Below are 27,358 nucleotides of genomic sequence, written 5' to 3'. Positions count from 1 at the left end.
GGTCTTGATGATTGCGTGTTTGAATGAGTGTGGGAATATGCCAGTAGAGAGAGAGGTTAAAGAGAAAGGTGAGAGTTGGAGTGAATATAGGTGAAAAAGGAGGAATGAGATGAGAAGGAATAGGATCAAGAGAGCAGGTGGATTACCTGGACACAGTTATGTAATAACCACAATATTATAAATCAGTCAGAAGAGTCTCTGAAGAGGAGATGAGGATGAAACCATTAACACCAGTATAATAAAAGACAAAAGTAGTAAAATAAATATTTTACAAGTTGCAGGGTAACTTTACATTTTAAAAGTTACTATGTAACTACCAGCATCCACCTCCACAAAGAAATCTTAGGAGGCATGAATGCCACAGTTACCCCTGCTGCTCCCTTACTTGCAGTAGGCAGCAAATTGTACAGATGCAGGCAAGATTCTTTACCATGTTGTTGCATTATGTCTCTAATTGGTTATGCAGTTAACGCAAGGATAAAAATACCAAAATTTGCCACCAATTGTTTCTCCTGCTTTTAACTTTACCTTCTGATTTACACATTTCATTTTCATATTCCCTTTTTCTCCTAAACCATGATCCCTTTTGTTTTCTTCAATTCCACATATCTTTATTGGTAGAACAACAGATGTTCAGTATACATATTGCTCAGAACTGTTCCAATAAAGAAGAGAAAGTAATGGGGTGCAAGAAGGAAACATAATAGAATATGGAGTTTAATATTGATTAGAGAAAGTGGAATTTTGGTTGGAAAAGGGAATTGAACCACCAATCTTTTATACTGCTGCCATATGGCTATCCCATATTGCTACCTTGGAGGCTTCAAAACAACCTTATTTTTATTACAATTACTTGAAAAAGCTAAAGTGTGAAAGACCACACTTTTCTGTCTGTAGTTTAGTGAATAAAACAATGGATGGATTTTCACACTTGCCTGCAGATTCTTTTTGGCCACAAATCTGTATCAGAAAAAAAGTGCTCATCCCCACGTACAATAGGAAGGCATATCTGAAAGAGCAATGTGGTTTTAAGGCTAATGCCCCATGGAAAGATTAGTTGCCTGCAATAAAATCTACCACGGACAACTAATCTCTGTGTGAAACTGTGGTGGAAAGGCATACATGTTGCTTCCACTTCTGTCAGCCACATTTTTCTGCAGGCTGAGAGAAGCAGATCCACTGCCATACACACCTCATTAAAACTGCACTGGCAGGTACAGCTTCTGCTTTCATACAGAGGAGCATCTACCCAAAAATGCCTGCTTTCGTGTTTTTTGGGCCAACCTTTGCTTCTCTACACTGCATGTGCTTGCAGGGAAATGCTTATTGGAGCATCTGTGAAAACCCCAGGTGGAGAGAAGCAGAGCAAACGCTCCATGTGACCACAGCCTAAGCCCACTGGAAAAAATTGCACGATCTAGAGGCAGAACACACTTTCCAAATGGTGTCTTGGCCATGGTGTGACAAAATGTGATAATTCACTGGCTGTATCTGTATCTCATTGTTGAAGGGTACTATAATACAGCTGACCGCCATGGTTTAGAGCTCCTTGACAACTGGGCCTCCCAGTCTCGTGTGTTGTAGTTACCCCACTAGCAATAGTATAATGCTTGAATGCAAATGATATGCCAGCATACATATAGAAAAGAAAGCCAATGTGTACTTATAGTAATACATTACAATACAGTATATAGAATGTTTGTTGTTTATTAAGGAAGTAACTGCAATGATGCTTTACTTGTGGGGAAACTGTTGGCCCTTTATACATATATAACAAATCACCAACTGCTGGGCTTTCTCCACCATTATCTGCTTTCCTGGTAAAATTTGTCTTTCTGAAGATGCAAATTGCTTACATACTCCTCTACCACTTTGTTGAAACAAGTAGTAAAATAAGTTAACTACAGCCAGACAACTAGCCCACTAAAGGAAATTCAAATTTTTTGACTGAAACTTTACAATTTTTTTTTATTGTTTTCAGGCACTAACAGACCAATTTTGATGATAATTTTTAGGGTGCCACATCTTGTACAAAGCATATAAGATTGTGCCGGTTATACTAAACTTGAGTTAAAGGTCTGATCATGTGCTAGATTTACTCCCACGGCTATTTCTATTATTTATATATACTATACTAAAGGCAGCATAATAGTCGTTCAGCAGCAGATAAATCCAACATTCTATATTTTGTTTTATAAACATATGCTACATAGTTAAATTAAACATAATAAGCTGTGCGGTTTCATATTCTGCTAAAATGTACAAATGCCTAAAACCAGATCTTATCTGAAAATCTATTTTATATATTTGTCAATATATTACTTTTCAATTCCCATTCAAAAACAAAAAAAACATTTCCTAAAAGGTTTTAAAATAATACCTATTTACAATATGGAGGGGAGAAATATTTAGTAATACTGCTACAAATCGCATTCCACCAGTAACACAGAGAACAATCTCCACACAGGGCATGAAGACATGAAATCCTAATACTGCACTTAAAAGATGCCAAATTTCTACTGAACACTGCTTTAGAATTTGCAATTCAGTGAATACTGGAATAGGAACTGAAATATTGTGATTTACTAAGCCTCTAATTTAGGTTTTTGCCTCACAACATCATCTTGCTTGTTAAAACCAACCATGATCTAAATGAGGGGGAAAAAGCAGAAAATCACAAGCTACCATCGGTAGTCGGTGGTTGGTTGGTAGAGAAAATCAAACACAGTCAGCTCTGACAGTCCTAGCAGGACAGGGAAATTCCCAATTTATATGTGCATTTTTTGTTTTTTTGGCAATTTCCACCAGATGGTTCCATATAAGATATGACCGCATTAAAGCACCAGTAATTATAAATAAGAAACCACCATTAAAAGGGGATCGAAACTCTGTTGTTCAGAGTTGCTACAACTATACATACTACTCAAGGGTTAAAGCATGATGAGGGCTGTAGCCCAATTCTGAAGCACATTACAATTCTAAGAGGAATGTGCCACTATACCTACTTAAACCGAATGCATATACCCCCCCCCCCCCCATTTACCTGTGTCAGTCATCAGCACGGCTTGAAGTTGAACAGCTTTCTAAGTGACGGCAAGCTTGGGCATTGTTCTCAGAGGGCAGAGCACTGTTTATATTTGTCTTCCAGCCTATCAGATTGTTGTCCCACCCCTAAGTGTGCAGTCAGTCAGGAAGCTATTCAACTTCAAGCCGTGACAGAATCCAACACATCTTAGTAAGGGGGGAAGCTGGGAGGAGAGGCACATTAGTTAGAAAAGAATGGCAGCGCTAAGGTTTATGTATGCATAGCGACATGTTCCTGTTAAAACCTGGAATGAGTTACTATCCCTTTAATCTGTATCAAATGGACATAGCCATGATGACGCTTTAGAAATGTTTGTTGAAAAACATGATGACTAGTATCTAGCACACTGATCGACTTACAATATAGTTTCATACAAAATGTTTCTGGTTTAAGGGACTAAGTCACCAAGGACAAGATATACCTACTACCTACCCTGAAATTCCGTCATCAAGTTTGTTTTTTTCTGTCTGAGCTTAGGCCTTTGGCATAACCTTGGTGCCAAATGTCCTGGGTGCTACCCAGTGTCATATTTATATTGGTCATGCTACGAACTTGGTAAAAATGTTCTGGTCCTCCAAGTGCGACAGAACTACAGCTCAAAGCATCAGTCTTCTAGATGAGCTGGGGATGGATACAGCAAGTTATATTTTGCAACACCCTGGAAGACTATAAGTAACTTTTTCTAACTAGCTGAACTTCATGGATTTAGGATTCTTTTTTCAACAGAAAGGATTTTTGCACACACCAATGCACACATTTTCATAGGGGTAGGCTGGGAAGATGAGAGGATGAACTCAAATAGGTATTTTACACAGATATTGGAGAAAAAAAAAACAAAACAAAAAAAAAACCAAGGGACTGCGTCCATTGCATTACATGCAGGGCAAATGCTCAAGTTCCAGTGAAAATGGTACAGTCTAAAACAAGGAAATCAGCAGCAGCTGCAATAATTGTTCAGTGGATAGCAAATCCAGTTCTGGCATCAGTGCAAATTGCTGGGAAATTACAGGAATAGTTATGAGAAAAGTCTATTACAGAATTCTGATCATGTAATACTATCTATGCAAATGTACACTTGTCCAGTTTCTCCAAGCAGAACCATTTTTAACTTAATTGCAATTTTGTTCCTACTTTATCCATTAAATCAGTTCAGATTTTAAAATACATTTTCAACACAAATCCATACGTATTCGAATGAGTGGAAGTGAAAGCAGAGTGGCTGGGTTATGTGTCACTTGGCAAATGGTGGTTTTGGGCAGGGAGGATTGCCATGTTTCCTTAGGTGCCTGTCTAGGTTGTCCAGGATGGCAATAGTAATGCGCAGAACATCAGGATCAGCACACATATGGTCTCTTATACGGTGCAACCTGACCAAACCACCTTCTTCAATCAGCATACTGCAATATCTTACAGCTGGAAAAAAAACGCATGGGTGAGGTTTACAGTTATATGGTTCAAACATAATCATGACTTGCCAGTAAATCAATCTTCTATAAAAAAAAATGCATTTATGGACTGAAGAATGGCTCAAACAAGCTAGAGAAATTGACATGAACTACAAGTACACTTTTCATTCAGCACAGGTTTCTCAAGTCATTTATTTAAAACAAAATGAGACAAAGGACTTGGGTTTATGGGCTCACCCTGAATATGCCCTACAGGATCATAATACCCCTAGGAGAGGGCAGATGGAGACCTTAAGAGAGCAGAACAGAAAATGCAAGCAGCATTTTTTTTTTTTGGCATGAGCCTGGCAAAGTTCAATTTAGCACAAGAGGAAATATGGAGGACTGTAAAGATTTAAAAAGGACACAGCAATGACAAGAATGTTTCTATTTATACAAGTTCTCAAACAGATTTAAGATTATTTACTGAAGCCACCAGTGTTGATGAAGAATCTTGCATGGTTTCATGGATTAAATGTTTAAGGCAATGGCATGACATGTTCTGATTGGCACAATCAAAAGTCTTAATGCTCTCCTGGTCTGTTCCCAGTAATGGCTATGGAGAGTGCTATGAGTAGCTTCTGGCACCCAATGGTTTCTTAAATTAAACAATGTTTTTTTTTTATTTATTTATTTTTTTTTTACAGATCAAGTTCTTCACATTTACAAACAATATTACTTTGTATGGTTATTATAGGGAACAGAGACAAAGGAGAAATAAGTATGTGCAACAGAGAAAAAATAATTAGAATGACTAAAGTAGTACATACGGTTTTTGCTACACACGTGTTGCATTGCCCATACTGCCCAGAGCTGCACACCGGGAGTCCTGAAACATGCCAGGAGTGGGAAAAAGGGGTTGAAGGACCTGAAATGAAAAGCATATGCAGATGTTAGTGGAGACTGCAGATAACATTCTAATAACTTATAATTATAATATATTCTAATAAGGTTACAAAGATTTTGGCCAATCAATGGTGCCAAAATATTTTTTATTAAGCCTATACTATCAACATTTGATTTTAAATTGTGAAATTTGTCGCAATGCAAATCTATTTTGCTCTAAAACCCACCGACAGCGATAAGCAGAATACATATTCAACACATTCAAATATTTTTCAAAATAGCACTCTCTACATCATACTAAAAGTTAATGTATTTGCAGGACTTTGACACACCATATGTTCCCATATTTATTTACATATTAGAAGCTTTGTCAATTTGTGTCACAATGTTGCTTATCGATCCTATTAGGAAACCTAAGTTTAGATAAAACGAATACAAAGTTCTTTAAATACAAATAATTTAATAGTATACAGAACTTATTACAAAATGTATACTAGTCCATTCTGTATAAAATGGAAAAAAAGAATTACCTATTTGTTATATGTTGTTAACCCCTTACCTGTAGGCAACCATTTCACACTCTGGTGTTGGCCAGCTGAGTATAGCAGAATGCTGCAAGGCAAACAGATAGAAGTGAAGACAGGAGGGCATGAAATGCGAGGTGATGACCCAGTTGGCATACTTAAACATTATGTAACTAAACTATGAAGAAGACAGTTTTCACAGTATCATAAATGCAAAGCATAACAACAATAATAAATAATGCAAGTGCAAACAGAAGACAAAAGACTATACAGTATATATATAGAACACTGGTATAAGAAGTTGTTAAGACAGGCACTAAAAAGATTACTTGCCTGTACTATAACCTTTTAATTCTGATTAAAAATAATAATAAACTGACCAGCTGCTCAAGCAGTGTTTCTCTCAAGCTGGAACTTAATGTCCAAGACTCTTCTCCCCGAGATACAAGGTGTGCAATTATTCCAGCAGCAAAATAGCTGACTTCCACTTCCACGCTATGTAGCAGCTTGCTGATCTGATCAATAAAATCCTTGCACATGAGCTCGGAATGGAGCTCCTTCACTTCTGCAATGTTATTCTGCAAACAAAAACAAAAAAAATGATAAACTAGCTACACCTTTCAGTTGACACAGATGAATGGATACACACATATACGCACGCAAACACCATCTGGGGATCTTTGCCTATTTTCCTGCCTAGAGTGCATACTTTTTCATATCCAGCAGTTACCTCTCACATATTATTGCCAGATACTTTCCTCCCTCTCCAGAAACGTTCAAAGTTGAACATCGCTCCTTCATCTTTAACTGATTATTTACACAACACATTAGGAAATGTATATATGTTTTTTTTTTCAGGAGACTGACTTCAGCATGTAAATGCATAATTTCATGTTTTTGTGCCAAAACCCACCTTGTGAACAGATGATTTTCCTTTTCGCAATCTATTGCCTTGACACTAGCCTTATATCAAAGTGTTAACCAAGGGGGTCATTTATCAAAAATCGATTTGGCATTTTTTCCCAATTCATAAATATTATTGGTCATTTTCCTGCAATGAATATTTGTACTAAATAATTTGTATCCACACAGACATTTGTTCAACGTCATATAACTGTTTTAGGGTTAAGTGCCAAGTGCTGCCAATTATTTGAGAGAATGAAGCAAAAGCACAATTATCACTTGCAGAAGGAATAAAATACAAATATGTATAAAGAGCTTACCAATAGGCCTAAAACTTTTTGTTGAATGGAGGACTCGGAAGGAAACGTCTAAGTTAAAAAAAGAAACACATTAAATCATTTAGCCCAAACAAATCTAGTTTAATTGGACAAACCTAGTAAAGAGAATATGACAACCAAACACTTTCTACCTCAAGAACTTTCATGAAGAGCTCCAAGCCCTGGTTTTCTATAAAGTGTCGGCAGGTTGTTGGGGATTCATCTGTAAGATTCCAAAGAGCACTCAGGGTGAACTTCAGTGTGGTGTCCACCATATTCTGACTTGTCTTTTGTCTTACAATTTGAAGCAGTTGCTAGCAGAAAAAGAAACTCACCAATCAATTAAAGCAACAAAATACAATATGTTTTTGACAAAGATCAAGAAAGGTTTAAGCTGGCCCAAAACATAACGATTTTTCTTCACTTATTGACCGATTTCAGTGTGACCCGACAAAACTGTTGAATTATTGTAAGGTTGGTGTGCACTGAACAATTGTACATCTGGTGATCTTTACAAAAGCATATACGTCAAATCCTCTTTCTGGTTTGAGCTTCAACTAGACAATATCTCTTCAAATGTTCATTTTCGTTGATGGACAAATCATACTTTTTTAAACAATCGTTTCACAATAAGATCGGTTGTACGATAATGAAAAAAAAATATTTAAAAAAAAAAAAAAAAAAACACATGTGTATGGCCACCTTTAGTTATGTGAAAGTCCTGCCAAAGTATCAAATGATAGCTGCTATGGATACCAAAATACCCAACTGTTTATATGATTTATGTACCCAAATGTCAATAAAACATGACTGCATTGTCAAACCAAATAAAAATGTTTTGGAGTTAAGATGGCCTTCCACGTAACAATAAAAGATATACAAAACAATTTTCAGAGTATGTGCGCTCTGGGCAGAGTGCACATATCTTTGTGCCATGGATATCAGTCAATTTCTTAATCAGTCAGGTTCATCTGCCAACACAACATGTCATCCAGTGCAACAGATGTAAATCTATAGTCACAACTTTTGAGAAAAGCTACTATATGCCTGGACTGTTTATAAAGTACATGATTTCAAGCCTAAGTCATTGTTCAATCTCATTTGGCGGAGACAACGGTCATACAAAACAGGTCTCTTAATCAAAACAGCAGCATGCCATAACACATGGCATTCTTTTTTGGGTGACAACATTATTTTGACCAATTGCATTTAACTTAATATATAGACAAATTTAAACACAATGTGCTTACTTACCCGGACAATGAATAGCTCTGCCCCAAGCTGGGCAGTCTGTTCAGTAGAGAGCTTTAATAGAGAAAAGACAATAGACAAGCTTATAAACACCAGCTCCAATATGCAGTGTAACAAGTGGATGAGAAACTAACTTACAGCGTGATTTATAGAAGTAGTAGATGCAAGAAATGCAACCAACCTTTGCTGCCAATATAGAGATAATTGCAACTGCCATTCTCTGCATGTTTTGATCCTCATGATTACATAGCCACTGCATTACAAGCTTTGCTGCATCAAACCTGAGAAAAAGCAGAAGTTAAGTAGCTTTTCAAACCCTTTTATATGATATCTACAGGCATTTCCTAAAATAATTATCATTGTGATGATTATTAACTAGTTTATCTAACTAATGACATACATGTCTTAAAATATAGCAAGATACAGTTTAAAGCTGCATCTTCTTACCACTTCAATTGTGGTGCTGACCCCACTACACTTATAGCAAAAATTCCCACAATACCATGAAAAACAGAAAATAAGGAGTTGCACACTCCATATCATGCAGGTGGGAAGCATATACCATTTATTGTAATCAACCAATCTATATTCCAAAGTGGACTTACTTACATTTACATTCCTGACAAAGGATGGGTTAATCCCCCTCAATTGCTAAAGGTGCACTTGTGGTTACAATAAATGTGGTAAGCTTCATGCATGTATGCAGTGTATGCAGAGTCTACTATCATCATATATGTGTCATTATATTTAACAATGTTACCAACAGAAAGAGGAGGTACAGGAGACTCTTTTCTTTAGCAGCTGCTTGTTGTACACTGTAACAGCATTTCTAATGGTCATAAACACCAGTGCTGTTAGTATTTGCTCTGCTGAATTAAGGAATATGGGGGCTATAGGCTCCAATTCATAACGTAATTTAGGCATGCATATTAACTCATACTTTACTGTAAGGGGAATCAACTTAGCAAAATTGTATAACTGCAACAGCAAGCAGCATCTCCCAAATACAAAGACAGATTAAGAATTATCTGAAATCGCCTGCAATATATAGAAATATGCAAGATTTCTCTTACCTGTTGAATGGAACATCTTGCAGAATTCTGTCACTACACAGGGATAAAAGACAATTTTTCTGCAACTGAAAATAAAATAAAGTAAAAATGTTAGCTGCTGCCTCTTGATATGTGAGCTGTAAACAGAGGGCAAAAATATATTTTAGAAATAACACATATAGCTGCCAAATGAACAAAAGCTTGCAGCAATTCTCAATAACTTCCAAATGCCCCTTACAAATTTGGGCACTGACTTTATATGGGACAAGCAGGATACTGTGCAGTCTCCTATATGAGCATATAATCTAACATAGCATAGCCAGTGCATATACTCACTGAAACTCTGAACATTCCCACAAAGCATTACTAAACAATGAGGGGGGCAAGCAAACTTTACTCTGAGGCAGACTGTCTGAAATACACAAGTCATAATACTTTTGCAGACCCACTCTTCAAGTTTTTAAAAGAGAATAGACTTGGTGTTGAACCAAGACACCCCCTTTAACTACATGTATTCTAGCTGGTGATTTAGTTTGCTTACAGATATCCGATTATCTTCTCTTGGTAAAAGGTGACAATTTTAAAACTGCACAGACTGAGGCTCATTTATTAACACTAGGTAAAACTGCTTCAGTGCAATAACCCATAGTTTCTGCAAGTAAAAGACTGTAACAAATAACTAGCTGGTTGCAATTTGGCCAAAATTCAATAATTTAAGCCCCAATGTGTAAATGGTTAGCAGCGGTTATATAAAAGTTGTGTTTTACCTGCTGGTGGTTGGGAAAGTGTTTCATTGCTTCTAAAAGTAAGTGAGTGACATCAGCCAGAAGCTTAACAGGCATGCCAGCAGCTAGGTCCTGCTTCGTGAGATTAAAAACACAGGCACTGGCTGCAAGTTGAACAGGAAGATTTGTTGGATGGTTCCTCATGCCTATTACAACAAGCTGCAATGTAAGCAAGAAGAACAAATGTTAAATAACTTCAATGGTCAGTCATTTTACAATACAAAATGAGAAGCATTACCTTTAACATCTCAGGGTTGGCTTTATCCATTACATGAGTCAGACTGAAGAGGTGAAAGAGAGCTTCACGAACAAAAAATGACCGTTCACTGTACCGACGGAGAGCTTCAGCAATCTGTGTCTGATTTGCCTCTCCTGACACCTTTAAACACAAATTATTTAAAAAACAAGTCTTAACTTCTATTTTTCTGATTAACTATGTACTTATATATTTAAATAATACATAAAAAAAATAAAATATCTAGTAAACTGTAACATCACATATGTCCCTTGCGACAGTAGGGTGTTTTTACAGATGATGGTTTCCATCCAAAAAGACAGCTTTGACTGATGTGCCCAAATGAAACATATCTTAAAGATACAAATACTTTTGAAAAGCTTTTGAATAGCAGCCATTCTGCTATTCAACTACAATGACTTCTTGTCCGATTTAGACCTTTAAGGGAAAAAATACCACCTTTTTGACAAAAGGTTATTCAGTTTCATAATCACTACCCGAACTGCCAAAAATATAAGATAAATTACATATTTATTAATATATAACAGAGGGGAAACCATTAATGAATGGGCTCATGTCAAACAAAGGGGCTTATTTATACAGAAATCTTACAAGGGTTGGCAGGCTGTAGTAAGGGTATAATCAAAGTATTGTGTATCATAAAAAAGCAAAGAATATATGGATCTTTTACATTAAAACAAAAGCAGCACCTAAATGCAGACTGTATTTATTTGACTCATGTGGAACAAGAGTGTATATTGCCCACCTTCGTATAACATTGATTCATTTGCCAAGAAACAGTGTCCAAAGAGGGTACTGTGCAAAACAATTTGGTTTGTATTAAAGGAAAATTAAACTGAAATTCTACAAGTGTCCTATACCATTAAAATGATTTGAGCACATTAATACAATCTACATAGTAACATTGCAACTTTAGCCCAGTGAAGAAATAGCACAGTACAGACCAAAGTAAGGACACTGCATGCAGTTAGTATTATAGAAAGGACTGTCCAGCTGGAGGCCCGTTGGCAAGATGTAGCCCTCCAAAGAATTTTTTTGGCCCCCAGTCTGCTCAAAGGCTCCACAGACATTACTGTATGCAGTATAATGCACTTAATAAATAAAGGTATAAAATATTGACAGCGCTATATAATGCATCAGCATTTGTTGTACATAGGTAAGCAATATGTACATATCGGTACTTTGATATTTCCAGAGGGTCTATGTCAACAATATTAATTACTTTTTAATTCCCAGGGTGGCAAAATACTAAATTAAGGCTTTTTAATCCAAGATGGAGTTCACATTGTGCTTAATTAAGGGTTTTTTTTTTTTTTTGTTTTTTTAACAGGTTTTCTGCTCTTCTCTCTATTGTGTTTCTTAGCAAACTTATTTCTGACAGTGACTAAAAATCGTCTCACTCTAGATAATCTGATCAGCGGATCCAGCACATCTGTGAGTTTTTTCCTACTGCCTTTTTCCACTCTGGCAGCATGAAAAAAAACCCGCCTTTTAATTTAAGAGGAGCACACAAGGGCACATAAAGTTGGCCATGCCCATGTGTTTCAGACTTAACAAATTTCTCAGCAGAAGCTGCTTGGAAGTGCCAAAATTATTATGGGTCGTGCTGGCAAGCTTGGTTAGCTGCTGATAATATTGCAGCTTATATGTAGGATTTACCACCCAGTCTTGTTTGACTGGTTGCTAAACAAGCAGACCTGGGCTTGTACTGTACAATTTCCCAGTGCGTTCTCTGAAACTCCACAAAGAAACTTGAGAGGAAAAGATGAAAAAAAAAAAAACACAACTAAGTGCAATGTACAGTTGTTACATTACGAAGCACAACAACCTAATTCCTTAAAATACATTTTTAAGGAAATGGGAATTTCTAATCACAGCTCTTAGACCTATATCAGCAGATTATCGGTCCGTGTAGGGGCAGCAACGAGGGGGGCATGCCCGACCAATATCTGGCCGATCGATTCAGCAGCTTATCGGCCTGTGTAAGGGCAGTGAGGGGCATGCCCAACCGATATCTGGCCTGAAATTTAGTGCGCCCATTAGCGCCGCTATAATTTGATCTGAATTAGCCTACATTCGCCCGATATCGGGATAAGATCCGATTGCCTGGCGACCTTGCCAAGTAAGCGGATCTTAACGTGTATGGCCACCATTAGGGTAGGAAGGTTCAAATTATGGAAAGACCCTTATTCAGAAAACCCCAGATTTCAAGCATTCTGGATAACAAGTCCCATACCTGTACTTCTCAACTTAGCAAAGGTATAAAACATATGCAGCTTTTACAAGCAGTACAAACTCATGGCCTATAAAAAAAAACAAAAAAAACACTGCTAATGAACATTGTACTACCCACCTTCACACACCCTTCCCCAGAAAGGTACTCAGAATATCCAGCTTCTGTGGCTAAAAGTCCGACAAACTGCATCTGAGGTCGCTGCTTGATAAATGATTCTACTGCTTTATCCGTAACATGCTTCCTCCCAGATATATCCAATGAAACCAAATGAAGAAGAATGTCATTCTGTTCAAGTAAACGGCATGCAATATCGGATGTGAACTGCTTATCATCGGATATATCCAAGTGGTTTAGGTTTTTTAGTTCCCTGATAACTTCCAGAATCTGTGTTGTCGTCATTTTCAAACATTTTAGATGGTGCATAGTAAGGGATTTCAGTCTGTCTTTACAGGCAACAAGGGCAGTAATGTCAGTAACTGAAGTGTTAGAAATATCAAGGCTTTCCAATCTAGGAAGGGAAGCAACATCAGCCAAGTCTTCGTTGTAAAATAAAACATTTGTGATGCTCAGAACACGAAGGCCAGACAATCTGCTAAAGCATCGCTCATATGGATCCTCTAGAGACAGAGTCAAAGAATTCAGCACCAAGCACTGAAGGTTCTCTCTGATCCATTTGCTACTGCTGAGGCCACTAATGATGTCGGTAATAGTGATGTCAGCATTGACACCAGTAGCATCAAGTTCTACCAGTTTATGATGACAGAAAGCCTTTCGGAAAGCTACAGCAGAGATCTTTGCTTTGCGAATACAAGCACGCTTCAGACGCAACTGATTCCCACGGAAAATGCCTACAGTTACTTCATTTAGCTGCCCTGGAGGAAACAAAGATACAAGAAGGTAGCCCAGTTTTAATTAGAGAGAAGGGCATATAGGTACAATAAAATGACACTTTTCCATGTATAACTCATAAGCACTTTGAAACTCTATGCAGTAAAAATGAAGAGCCCTATCATTTTAAATTGGTGCAGCAGAAGATTATATTTTATTTTTGCCCTATTTATTTATTTTTGTTAACAAACTGACCAACCAACACAGAACAAATGCAGCTTACTTTGAACAGCCATCGCCTGCAACAATCGGTCTGCCACCTCTTGAGGAAATATTGCAGCATCTTGTAAGCAGTAGGTTCCATCTTGTCTCTCCCAGCAAAACTTTTCAAGATGAGTGCTCAAATAAAGCAGGGAAATATTTAGCAATGATTTTGGGGAAGATTCCTCCTATAACAAAATGAAATTAAGGAACAAGGGATTATTGCACACATCATACACCAGGCCAAACAATCAAATAGACTGCACCTAAATAAAATGTAGCCCTCTAACTTTGGAAGGTCAGGCTTTGTGTAGAGCCTGCTCATCAGGCCTCATCCTCCCGTCGAACAGTTAATACAAATTGCTGGTGAAGATGTCTTTATACTAAAAGAAAAGCAACATTTTATTTCCCAAAATGGAACAGTCATATTGTAGCAGGACAAATTAAAAAACAGGTTTTGTTATGAACACCCTACATTCTCTTGGGAATATGAACAAAATATATTTTTGTACATAGTTTAAATCAATAAAACTGAAATTATGCCAAGTGTTAGTTATGCTAGTATGCTAGTTTGGTCAGAAGACCAAAAACATTCTTTTTTTAAAGAATCATCACTGTATCAGTACCAGGAATTGTGTTCTTTTCAATATTTAAAGTTATTTGTAAATTGTTGTCCTGTTGAATGATTAACTTTGGGCCAAGCACCATTACTTACAAGATGACAACAAGATCTTACAATTTAAACTTGTATTTTGCACCATCCATTCTGCCCTATCATAGCAAAATTGTTTCCCTGCACTTGTTTGGGGGGGAATAAACTGTCCTTAGAGATCTCCTGGTGCGGGTGGTCTCTTGGCCACCTGCACCTCTAATTATGCCCAAATGATCAGGGAATGAGTCAACTGATCTTATTTCACATGCATGTACATAATGAGCAAGTGGGGACACTCTTTATTATGCTCATGAATTGGGAGCTCCCTCCCAGCATGAGCAGCAAAGTACTTACTAAGGGCATTTGCTGGCCAAAATAGTCTTGCTTCCCCTCACTGAAGTGAGGGCTTACACCTCCAGCTTGGGAAAAATTTTTGCTGTGATAGGTGACCTTTAAGAAACAAAAACATCTTAGGCTGGCAACACATGTGGCATAATCTCCAAAAAATCATCTCCAGCAACTGACAAGTTTCCAATTGAAATTAATGGGGCCAATCTGGTGGTGCCAGGCACTTTCCCACTGGCTGGAACAGGCTTACCTATGATTCCCAATAAAGAGTATAGGGTGTTCTTGCAGTGTGGGGTATGTGTGACTTCTAGGACAGTCCAAAACTAAATAAGTGAATATAGGTTGGATATAACTTTAATCAGTCTATGCTGAGTGTTCATTTAGCAATGGAAGAAAGGGTGTTTCTGACCCAAATTCTGACTGAGGCAGCCAACCAGTTTGTGTGTAATGTACCATTATGCATGTTGGAAAAGATGCTGCACACAGAATTCTGTGTGCATTTTTTAACCTAGTACATTGAACTTTCTACCATTAATGAGCCCAATGGTGTCTGTTAGCGTAAATGTCAAGTAGTCAAAGTATAGTGGATACATTAGTAACATAGCAAAGCCACCTCAGGACTAAATTTTGAATATGGCATAGAACCAATCAGATTTTAAAATCTTAAATGCCTGCCTGTGTTTTATGGTTTTACTTGTCATTTCAGTGGTGATTAACTGTTTGTATGTTGTAAAATTTAGCCTATCAATTATGTATCACTAGTAGATGAAACAATGTTGTGATCTATTTAAGAGGTAATCTTTGATGTACGGATACTGAGCTTGATAAACATCTGCACAGGATACACATTTACAAGAAAACCTCGGAGTCAACACTTGGAACTGTGGGAGTAAAACCTCCACAAGCTGTTACCATGCTTGCCCAACTACACAACTTAAGGTGGCCATACACGCACCAATATTATTGTACGAAACCTAGTTTCGTACGATAATCGGTGCGTGTATGGTATGTCAGCGATTCGACCGATATCGCAGGAAGCTGCTGATATCGGCAGACTCGCCGATCGGACCAGTTGGAAAATTTTGATCGGGCGCCATAGAAGGCGCCTGACCAAAATTCTCCCTTCAGAGCTGAATCGGCAGAAGGAGGTAGAAATCCTATTGTTTCTACCTCCTTACCTGCCGATTCAGCCCTGAATGGTGTGTGGCGGATCTTACGATGTTTCGTGCGACCGATGGTCGTACGAAACATCGTCAGATCGCCACGTGTATGGCCAGCTTTACTTGGGTTCAGTAAGTCTTACCCTGGTGCCATTACTGATGCTGTGCATGGCAATTTGTTTTAGAATTTCGCACAGACAACTGCTTTAAAAATTTTAACTTTTCTATGGTAACATTTCTAAAGCTACCAGCTTTACAATCAACTTAACGAAGTGCACTTATACCTAGGCGCCAATTAACACTTCTGGAGTGTCCAACACACACAGGGTGCCATAAGGAAACCAGATTTACTATTTTTATTCTATATTAACACCCAATACATATAAACTGCATTAAAATGTATGTATATATAGTTTTAAAATATAGCCTGTAAGTATTTAGTGGAAGGTAAGATAGTGTAGCCAGCTTTGACATGTTATGCTGGAGGCAGAGTAGGTTAAAGACTTTGCACAATACTTTCTCAATAGCTGTGGGGTGCCATTTGCATTATTTGCACTGGCCCTGCAGGAAGCTAATGGATAATGAAATAATTGGGCTAGAAAACTACTCAGCAACTCCTCAGCTAACTCTTTAGTTTATGATTAATTACATCACTCTGCACCTCCTGAGCACACAGTTTAACTCTTTAGCTATCATTATAGATTTATAAATAACAACACACAATATTTAGTCCATGGAAGCTCAGTCCACCTGCTATTTAACTATTAATTCCATCTCACACAGCTGCACAAAACAACTGGAGGGTTGGCCTAAATCCCTGTGTAAATGTGCAACTGTTGCTGGCACCCCAGGCTAACCTGTAGCTGCTTCACACACAGCAACAAGTAGGCTGTTGGGAGAGGTGTTTTGGTAGAACATCGGCAGATTGCCAAGTGGGAAAACAACGCGACTAAAGTCGAGCCAAATGAAGGTGCTCGTTATCGCAAATGCTGCCTTTTCCCAGAATGAGGTCTCGGCCCAGCGCTCAGCACTCACCATGTCCAATTCCAAATGTAAACAGTGTGTGCGGCAAAATCAGCAGAGGGCCGCGAATGTCATCCTTCTATCAGAAGTCAGACTGGGGCTGAGAGAGGCCTGAAAGCTCAAGGTAGGAGTCCCGGTGCCTCTAGCTGGGAGTGCTCCGGTCTAAGGGCTCTGTTGGACGCATTCTTTTTCTACTCAGATCTTGAACGAAAGCTGGAAGCGCTGCTAAGGCTGCGAGAAACCCTACGCGAATCCACTAGCTTCTGCCCAGCTTGCCTCGCCTCCGAGAGGCCACTGTAGGTGCAGCCTCTTGGCCCGTCCGCCAGTCAGAGACTTGCCTAAGCAGGCCGGGAAATCAACGCGTTGCTACGCAACCCTTCTTAAAGGAGCAGCGGCTTCGACAATAAAAATAACTTGTTACTTCTCAGTTTTTCTGTATAACAACGGCTCTATTCGTTACTTAAGAATCCGGTTTTCTTTTAATAATTGCAATGGCAACATAAAATACGACTGTGCGAAAGGGCACATTTTCCAGGAATAAAAATGTAATTATTTTATTCTAGGGCCCTGCATCTTACTTCTGGTTAGTACACCACATCATAGGTCTTTATATCGAGGTAACAGGCCCTTTCTTTAAAAGTTACAGGTACAAGGGACATGAGACTGACTAAAGCCAACAGAGAGGCTCATTTCCATAGTTATGTATAGAATTGGGTACTGCGAAGAATAAATAAAAGAATACTGTTATGAATCGAGAAGTAATTTTAAATCATTTATGTCATTGTCCTGCAGTACAAAACCTAAAGAGTACTGTTACAGATCTGGAATTATGTCAGTCCCAGACCAAAACAGAAATTGATACAGAAGTAGCACATAGCAAAGGTTACTTGCTATCATAAACCTTTAACTGGCCATACAAAGTCATATACATGTATTTGAGGACCACAGGCACAGCCCATTACACTTTAGCCCACAGATATTGATTAAGAAATCAATCCTGTCAAATCCATAGGACACTGCAATTAGGAAATGCTAAATTAGCAGCCATAGGGATACTAATTCAGGGTAAAGATACCAGTTTTTTCAAACTCTTTCTGACAGCAGTTCAACAAAAGGAAATTGTGAAGCAGAGTGTTGTGGTTACTGTTATTAAAGGGGCGGTTAATCTTTAAATTAAGTTTTAATATGTCAAAGACATTGAAATTCTGAGATAATTTGCAATTGGTCTTCATTTTTTATTTTTTATGGTTTTTCATTTATTTAGCTCTTTGTTCAGTAGCTCTTTATTCAGTATTTTTACAGCTATCTGGTTGCAAGGGTATTTTTGGCCTGCATAGAAAGATAAGTATTAAAATAACAATAATCTGTGTCGGACTGAGATGGCAGGGGCCCACCAGAAATCCCTGGACCATGGGCCCACTCTCAAAACGAATTACTCCTCTCCTCCCTCAAACTCTTTATTATCCTAGCCTCTTTTCTCTACATACTATACTCTATTCTTCCATCTATCAAGCTTCCTTGTTTCCATACAGAAATAGTGAATGACCATGAAATAGGCTAAATAGTTAGAAGCAAGAGGGCCCACTGACACATGGGCCCACCGGGAGTTTTCCTGGTATCCTGGTGGGCCAGTCTGACATATAATAATAAAATTATAGCCTTACAGAGCAATAGCTTTTGGCTGCCAGGTTCAGTGACCCCCATTTGAAAGCTGGAAAGAGGCAGAAAAGAAAGGTAAATAATTAAAAAACTATTAAAAAAATAAATAATGAAAACCAATTGCAAAGTTGCCAGGAATAGGGCATTCTGTAACATACTAAAAGTTAACTTAAATATGAACCACTCCTTAAAAAGGGAAGTAAACTAAAAATCACGGAGGGATCCAAATTGTTAAGCACCCCCCAATAAGTTTCTTCTTCGTGCTGGCCTGGATATTTTCGAGTAGAAAGCCATACCAACATCTTCTTCCCTTCTCCCAGGTATACCTTGCTAAATACATGAACAGTAAAGTCAATATGATTACTATATTGTTCATGCATGCTCATGACTCCTCCAGTTACATGGGAGTAGGAGAAACAATAGGTTACCTGAAAGCAGTTCTAATGTGCATTTGCTCTGTCTGAAAGTTCAAAATCAGGCACAATGCACTGAGATGGCTGCCTACACACCAATATTACAACTAAAAAAAAATACATTTGTTGGTTCAAGAATAACATTTTAAATGGCAGAGTGAATTGCTATGTTAGTGTAATTTAGAAATAAAAAGTATACTGTAAAAATCATGACAGAATATGTTTAAAGGAGAAGGAAAGGCTAATAAAGAGTTAATCTCAAGCTGCAGGCATACCTTCAGTTGTCTCAATAGTGCCCTTAAAGGAACAGTAACACTAAAAAATAAAAATGTTTTAAAATAATTAAAATATAATGTACTGTTGTCCTGCACTGGTAAAAGTTGTGTGTTTGCTTCAGAAAGACTACTGTAGTTAATAGAAATAGCTGTTGTGTAGGCATGGGGGCAGCCATTTAAATTGAAAAAAGGAGAAAAGGCACAGGTTACATAAGAAGATAACAGATAACTGTGTAGAATACAATGGTAATCTATGCTACTTATCTGTTATCTGCTTAGTAACCTGTGCCTTTTCTCCTTTTTTAAATTTAAATGGCTGCCCCCATGGCTACACAGCAGGGTATTTATATAAACTGTAGTAGTGTTTAAGAAGCAAACAGACAACTTTTACCAGTGCAGGGCAATAGTACATAATATATTAATTATTTTTATACACTTTCATTTTTTGGTGTTACTGTTCCTTTAAGTCTCTCCATATTTCACCTGTTCAGATGATCAGAAGCCAAACAGGAAGAAAAAACGCTGAGCTGTGTAAAGAAGGTTCCCATAATGCCTCTCTCCTGCACCGAGACCGAGACCAAGTGTACATGCTCAGTTTGTAAGACTATGGGGCAGATTAACTTAGACACAAATGCTCCGAGCGTATTTTCGGCAAAATTTTCGTCGCTTGGGCAACTTTTTCGATACCCGCGTGACTTTTTTGTACGCTTGCGTGAAAAAATTGGAAAGGTTTTCCCGCTGTTTACAATAGTTCGGTATGAAAATTTTGTGACTTTCGGATCACCAATATGATATTATCATGGCTAATACAATTTTTTCGTAAGCATTTTCGTGATATTTGCGACCTTCAGAAATTTTCTTATCCAATCCGAATTTATCCCATTCGGGATTTGAACTCGTGATTTCATGGATCTGCCCCTATGAGTCAGCTTCCTGCTGATTGGCTCAGATCCACATTCCTAAGGGGGGGGGGTGAGTTCTTAGCATTTCTGAAGGAGGGGGAAGCAGGAGAGGGGAGAGTAGAGATCTGCATGTCTCTGGCACATGAATTACACACAAATCTTTTGACAGAGAAGTCAGTGCAGCATTTCTGTGAATGCTTATGGCTGTATTTACATAGACCTTTCTGATAAAGCTTACTTTGTTTTTACCTTTCTTTTTCCTTTAAAGTTAACTATGCCCATAACATCAGGAAGTTAATGATCCTGTGCTGGAATTTTAAAGACATGTTTTCCTTTAAAGCAAGTAAAATAGGGTGCTAAAGTTAAGGTTACCAGTTCACTTGAAAATTCAGGGACACCTCTGATGTTGCAGAGCTAAACTGGTTGCTTTTAAATTAAATTGCGATCAGTGCAGCCCTTCTAGCTGGATTTTCTAGACATGTCCTTAAGTTAAAGTGCCAGGATGGATTCATTATATACCTGGTGAAATAGAGTATGTGGACATCTCTGAACTGATATTTCTGTTTTTTACTAGTTTTTACTAGTGGGTACACTTTAGGGACCCCAACAAATAATGTAGCAGTGCCTGTAAAGTAGTGCATGTCACCCTTCCCTTAAGAATATATAAGGTTGGGAAATGGTTTTATGTTTAATTGTTAGGAGCTCGTCTTGAAAATAGAGAGAGTGTGTCCATACAGCATTAAGTATAGTGGGCCCCAGGGATATCCAGGTGAAGGTAGAGGTTTGGGATAGGATTGCCAGATAATTTGAAAATTCAGGACACTTTGACACTTCTAATAAAAGCATGTTGTAGGTCTGCAATGACTGATTTCAAATCAAATTGCAATAAGTGCAGCACTTGTATGTGGCTTTTATAGACATGTCCCTGAATTTTTAAGTGTTCTGGAAACCCAAAACTGTGAGAATTAGACAATAGTTGGGGATTTTGATTGCATTGGAGACCTTCCATATCCAAAACCCTTTAATCCCCAAACACAGACAGCAGATATTGCTCTCATGGCCTCAAATAAGCACATACTACAGAACACAGGCAATGGGCAACATTGTTGTGTGGTTGTATGTGTACAGAAGGGGAAAGGCATTGTGCTCAAAATACAATTTTTAGTATGGGTCTGCATCTATCACAAGTTGGGTTAACACATTTTGTTAAAAAATACCAGCCTTCCTATGTATTCATCTTTTTCCCTATTAACACTGGAATTAAGCATCGCCATTACAGGCCAGGTGGCAACCCTAAAGTTACCCTCAAAGATTCCGCTTGTACTGAACTTTAGTATTAAAACTGGCTGTTTAAAGACAGTCCTTATTAAGGAAAAGCCACTTTACTAATTCACGCAGGGAGTCCTTGATTAAGTACCCCATAACCTTTCTAAATAAGGTTAAAATAAACTGATGTAATGAGCTGTAAATATTTCCTCTTCTCCAACACATGGCTTTATTCGTAAGCCTATCTTAAACAGAGAGATACTATTAACATTTCCTTAACCATGACTGACAATTATTACGACAACATACAAAGTCCCTATAATTTAGCATTAACTAAAACCTCACGCCCGGGTTGAGACGCAAAGGTTATGTTGTGGGTTTCAAGCCTCACTTTCACATTACAAGCACGCTATTCCGGAAGAAATGTAGAGCAGTGATTGGTTTTTCGGTACTATGACGTCTACACGAGGCGACGTACAATGAAATAGTGGCTATTGTCACCTTGGAAACAAATGTTTCCGGGTATTGAGGACAGGGTACTCATGAATGATCCGGCATGGCTGGTCTAGTAGACTTAAAGAACGAGGAAGAGGTGAAAGAATACCTGGATAATCTGGGCACGGAGTACTCTTACCAATGTCTCAAAGAGAAGCAGCCAGACGGTGAGGAAAAGGCAGGACAGGGAATTTCCTGAGAAATGTAAAGGAGTTTCAGAGTTTGTAGAGAAATGTTCAGGACGAGCTCCTACTTATACTTTAACGTGACTGGAGAGTGAAAGTCAATGAATAGAAGAGGACTGACATAATGTCAGTATTATGATGACATGTATAGTTAAATAGTGTTATGGTAGAATGTATCTTTTAAATCATCTTGGAAAAGTGTTCATTCCTAAAATAGGGTTGCACAGCAGGAATCATCACCAGGTGATAGAGATGTGCTAAGCAGAAATATTCTGCATTCAGGTAATAGCCTGTTGTGCTTCATTCTATATGTGCCTTAGTCCAGTGCCATATTCCTGCCTGGTGTTGTTGCTGCACATATTTGAATTTATTTACCTTCTGATGTGGTCAGTGCAGCTACACCCTGGCCACATTCAGTGCTGGGCCATTTGTAATCTGTAAAGAATATTGATGTTAATCTGACGAAGGGGCCTGTCATTGAAACATTGTGTTTGTTTGGCTTGACACAAGTAAACCCAGGAGTTTGACCCCTTTTGAATAATGTTTAACAAATAAACTGATAACCACCTATTTGCCCTTCATTTATAGGATGCAATCGGTTAGCTGAATATTTAGAAAACATTAAAAAGAACTTTGAGTCTGCAGCTCAGATATTGAAGATCAACTGTGACCAAAATGAACACAGCGAGAGCTGCTACAAGCTAGGTGCTTATTATGTTACTGGGAAAGGTAGGTAAGGAAGCTATTTATAATAAAACCGATCACATGATAATTACACATGAAAGCTTGGACCACAAAACGATACTTTTTTTTTTTATAAGCTTTTACATTGTTCAATTTGTTTCTTCACACTACATAATGTACTGTATTATGTTCTAAAATGTTAGTAAAAATTGCAGATATATTGTGGTGGAGTGACCCAACAAATGAAAAAATGTGAGTTTTCCCTTTAAGTTCTCCATAGTGGGAGATGTAGGCTTTAAGGGAGATGTTGATAAACAGAGAATGTTTTCTCTTTTGAGAATGTTCTCTTTTGCTGTCTGGCCCTGAAAGCAATATTGTTCTGGGAGGAACAAGCAGACCAGGCGATCTATTCCAGTAGTCCAGCTAACATACTGGTGCTTACTTTCCACAGAAAGGCTGTCCTGTGGAAAGGTATTTAATTGTATGGAAAAGGTCTTTTAGGGTCTCTCGGAGCAGGGCACAGAGCAGTAAGGCTACCTCTCTGTGTTTTAGAACTCCCAGAGGGGCTGGGGGTGCTGCCTGCCACTGCAAGGGGCAGAGGGAGCCTTGGCAAGCCACTAAGAAACTGAGTGTTTGCGTTACTGCACAGAAAGCCAGGAGGCTGAAGAATTCCCCCAAAGAATTATAGTGAATACAGGGGTGACCCCAAATATTTGTGATTTCCTATAGAGATATAAATATACCCCTGTTTATTTCCACTTACTAAAACCATTGTTTTTTAACTAGTTTATCAGTAGCACCTGTGGCTGCATAGTAGCAAATTTATTTAACCCCTGAAGTAAAAACACAGTTTTCTGTAGTGCAGGTTAATAGTACCTTATATTTTAAATGTATAAAAGTTTTAATTCAGAAACAACATTACTAAAGCTAAGGTTCCATGTTTCCAGGTTCCATGTTATAATACAGGGGTTGCACATTTCTAGGCAACATTTAACTTACAGTTAAGTATTGGCACTGAACATGACACACTTGTTTATTTGATATGGCGCTCAATTTAGCTCAATATAGATTGGTTTACATAAAGTTTGCTGGATAATATTTATTGGACCAAAAAATAAAAACTGTGGATTTGGTGCATCCCTACTATAATTCAACAAATGCATTATTTTGATATATGGGTTTTCTATTCCTCTAGGTGGGTTACCAGTAGATCTGAAGGCCGCATATGGTTGTTTCCTGAAATCATGTAACAAAGGTGGCAAAAAGTCCATTGATTCTTGTCATAATGTTGGATTGTTATCTCATGATGGACGAGTGAATGATGACAAACCTGATGCTCTAAAAGCCAGAGATTATTATAACAAAGCCTGTGATGGCAACTTTGCAGCAAGCTGTTTTAACCTTAGTGCCATATACTTACAAGGAGCTCCTGGTATCCCCAAGGATATGAACATGGCTTTGCATTTTTCTGAGAAAGCCTGCAGTCTGGGTCATATGTGGGGTTGTGCAAATGCTAGCCGCATGTACAAACTTGGTGATGGAGTGGCAAAAAATGATGAAAAGGCAGAGTCCTTGAAGAACAAGGCCAGGGACTTACACAGGATGCAGCAGGAAAGGACACAGCAAATATCATTTGGAGAATAAAAATAATAATGATACAGAAATATTTTTGCATTAATTGTTGTTCTTACATAAAACGCAATTTTTTAAAAACATGAATTAAAAAAATCTTCATCTTCAAAAAAAGCTTGATAATATGCAGAAAACTGGGTTGGATTTTGGTTGGAAAATATTTATATGTTCCTATACAAGCTGAAAATTGCTTTTAGGACCAAGATTCCCAAAAGTTATTCTTAATTGGGCTAATTTATCAATGATTAGTATCATTATTGTTTAATAATAGCTTACTCCTTGCTACCCTGCCATACACACCATTGCTGTTGAGTCTTCTCCTGATGGTGGACACATGAACATCGACATTCACCAATGTGAGACAGGCCTTTAGTTGCTTAGAAGTTACCCTGGTTAAAGTACTGTTCTATAAATGCATTTTGTTAAACCAGCACCACCCGCTGCTCAATTTTTGAACATCAAGTAGTTGAGAACATTGTTGAGGAAGTTGAGCTAGGGCTCATCTGATGTTTTTCTAATTAGAAAAAACATAAAAAACCTCAGATAGCGTTTCTCTCATCTTTCCTCACTAGAAGAATGTCAGACCAGCCCTCCTTCTTTCTCCTGACAATGTTCTTAAGTACTTCATGTTTGGAAAGTAACCAGCAGGTGGCAATGTTGTAACAAAAGTTCATATTAACAGTACTTTAACCCTTAATATCTTGGAATTAAATTAAATAATGAATGTAAACTGCAAAAATTTACATCAACCTATTATTCCTTGATTACTTATCCTATAAGACGTGTCATTGCTTTCCTTAGATAGCAAGCTAAAATATACTAGTTAAAAGACCCTGACGGATTAAAGGTGCCATATTTTTTCAATACCTGACTGGCAACTAAGGGTGTGATTTATCAACATTCAAATTCAGACTTTTTCCTTGATTTGAATTGTTTGGTGCAAAAGCTCCCAAATTTGAGTTCTGGCTTCCAAAACATGAATGTTCGATATTTAGTAAGCACACAAAATCTGAAAAAATCAAATGTAAAACTTCAGAACAGCTTGCAAGTTTGTGTAGAAATCAATGGGAGTTGTCCTAGGCAAAATTTTATGTTAGGTTTTTCAATTTTTTGAGAGTTTGCAGACCCATTGAAAATAATGGGTAGAATACAAATTAGGCAGGCAACATCACCAGTTATGTTTGTCTCCAATGTTAATAAATTCTCCCCTCAGTGTTGCTGGTTGTGTTGCTGCTTGTTTGAAAGAATCAGGCATAGAAAGGTAAGCCTCTGTGTTAGGTATCCCTCAGACTGACAGAAGTTCATTTCTTTTGTTTAATTATGTTTTTTCATCTCCTAGCAAGTTAGTATAGAAAAATAAAATATACAAAATGAGAGTAAACCCCGTACTTTCTTGCACAGTTTTACAACTGTACAGTACAGGTATGCTAGTAAAGCAATATAATCATTTTACAGTAGATGGCAGTGTGTGCTTTGTTACAAAAATTTACAGACAAAAGTATAGGCTAATTTCAAAATATATCCTAGAGATATCACAGTACAGTAATAAAATACATTAATAGAACAAACTGGTGTTGATAAAATCCAATATTAATTTTGTTAATGTGTATATATATATATATATATATATATATATATATAATCTTGTAAGAAAATACACAAAGGAGCTTGTTGGAGCTCTGGCCCCTTTTTATAAGTAATTTAATATCTGTTCAAGTGCATACATTTTCAGATTTTTTAGCTGGAGAAATACACAACACAAAGGGGCACATTTACTAATCCACGAATCCGAATCACGAATGGGAAAAAATCGTATTGGAAACGAAAATTTCGGAAGATCGTAAATATCACGAAAATGCTTACGAAAAAATCGTATTAGTCACGATAATATCGTATTGGCGATCCGAAAGTCACGAAATTTTCGTACCGAACAATTGTAAACAGCGGTAAAACCTTTCCGATTTTTTCGTGCAAACGTCCGAAAAAGTCGTGCGCTGTACGAAAAAGTCGTGCGCTGTACAAAAAGTCGTGCGCTGTACAAAAAGTCGTGCGCTGTATGAATTAGTCGTGCGCTGTACGAAAAAGTCGTGCGGACGCCCGAAAAAATCGGCGAAAATACGCTCGGAGCGTTCGTGCTTTTGTAAATGTGCCCCTAAATCTCTGTTGTTATACCACACAGCAATCCAAGAGATTTTCTGTTACTTTGAGGAGTTGCAGGCGCATGCAATATTAGAAGCACACAATTAAATGGCTTGAACTGAGAAACTTTGTTTGTTATTCTCCTATATCGTGTCTATGTGCACCACAATGGATGCAGATAAAACTAAGAAAAGCTGACCTTAAGGGCGAGATCAGATGAGCATTAATCTGCTTCTCTCAGTCCTGCACTTTTCTGCCTGGCTGAGAGAAGCGGATTCACTTCCGTAAGTCGCTCTGTGAGTGGAGTGGATCGGTGGTTAGCCTGGAAAACGTTCACTTTCGTGTTTTCCAGGCTGACCACCAATCTGCTCCGTGTGCTAGTGCAGTCACACAGAGCGGCATACAGAAGCGGATCCGCTTCTCTCAGCCAGTTTGCTGTAGTAAAGATAAAGAACTACCCCAGGTGTGATAGAATTCAATGTGAGGGTCCTCAATGTTATGAATATGCCCCGGAGAACGGTAATGTATTAACTGCACAATTTGTACATGAGCTTTTTGCCTGCTAGCAATGGATTTCAGTGTACTGTATTGTAAGGTGTGTGTTGCTTTGCACAAATGGTTTAAATTCTGTTTCTTGGAATAAAAAGTGTAAATTGAACCTGTGTCTTGGTTCGCTGTGGAAGACAGGACAGTGTGAAAGGGAAACCCGGCTTCCAAACCAAAATTTGTTAAAGAG

General features: G+C 37.9%; 2 protein-coding genes across 2 annotated transcripts; one reads left to right on the top strand and one right to left on the bottom strand.

The window, feature by feature from the left end:
• Nucleotides 1–1,687: 1,687 nt before the first annotated feature.
• On the bottom strand, nucleotides 1,688–17,337 carry zyg11b (zyg-11 family member B, cell cycle regulator). The gene is made up of 14 exons (XM_002931422.5): nucleotides 16,985–17,337; nucleotides 13,812–13,977; nucleotides 12,818–13,572; nucleotides 10,447–10,587; nucleotides 10,191–10,367; nucleotides 9,445–9,509; nucleotides 8,553–8,652; nucleotides 8,375–8,425; nucleotides 7,273–7,434; nucleotides 7,124–7,171; nucleotides 6,281–6,478; nucleotides 5,936–5,988; nucleotides 5,301–5,398; nucleotides 1,688–4,498 (listed from the first exon to the last, which is right to left on the bottom strand). The coding sequence occupies exons 1-14, from the start codon at nucleotides 16,985–16,987 to the stop codon at nucleotides 4,317–4,319; spliced, it is 2,199 nt and encodes a 732-aa protein (XP_002931468.1). The 5' UTR covers nucleotides 16,988–17,337; the 3' UTR covers nucleotides 1,688–4,316.
• Nucleotides 17,338–21,992: 4,655 nt separating this feature from the next.
• On the top strand, nucleotides 21,993–24,511 carry coa7 (cytochrome c oxidase assembly factor 7 (putative)). The gene is made up of 3 exons (NM_001078937.1): nucleotides 21,993–22,149; nucleotides 22,756–22,896; nucleotides 24,047–24,511. Exons 1-3 carry the CDS (start codon nucleotides 22,044–22,046, stop codon nucleotides 24,493–24,495), a joined length of 696 nt encoding a protein of 231 aa, NP_001072405.1. The 5' UTR covers nucleotides 21,993–22,043; the 3' UTR covers nucleotides 24,496–24,511.
• Nucleotides 24,512–27,358: the final 2,847 nt, after the last annotated feature.

This window comes from Xenopus tropicalis, chromosome 4, assembly GCF_000004195.4.
Source record: "Xenopus tropicalis strain Nigerian chromosome 4, UCB_Xtro_10.0, whole genome shotgun sequence".
Taxonomy (NCBI): domain Eukaryota; kingdom Metazoa; phylum Chordata; class Amphibia; order Anura; family Pipidae; genus Xenopus; species Xenopus tropicalis.
Note: the sequence above shows the minus strand (reverse complement) of the source record. Positions and strands in the feature narration are given on the sequence as shown.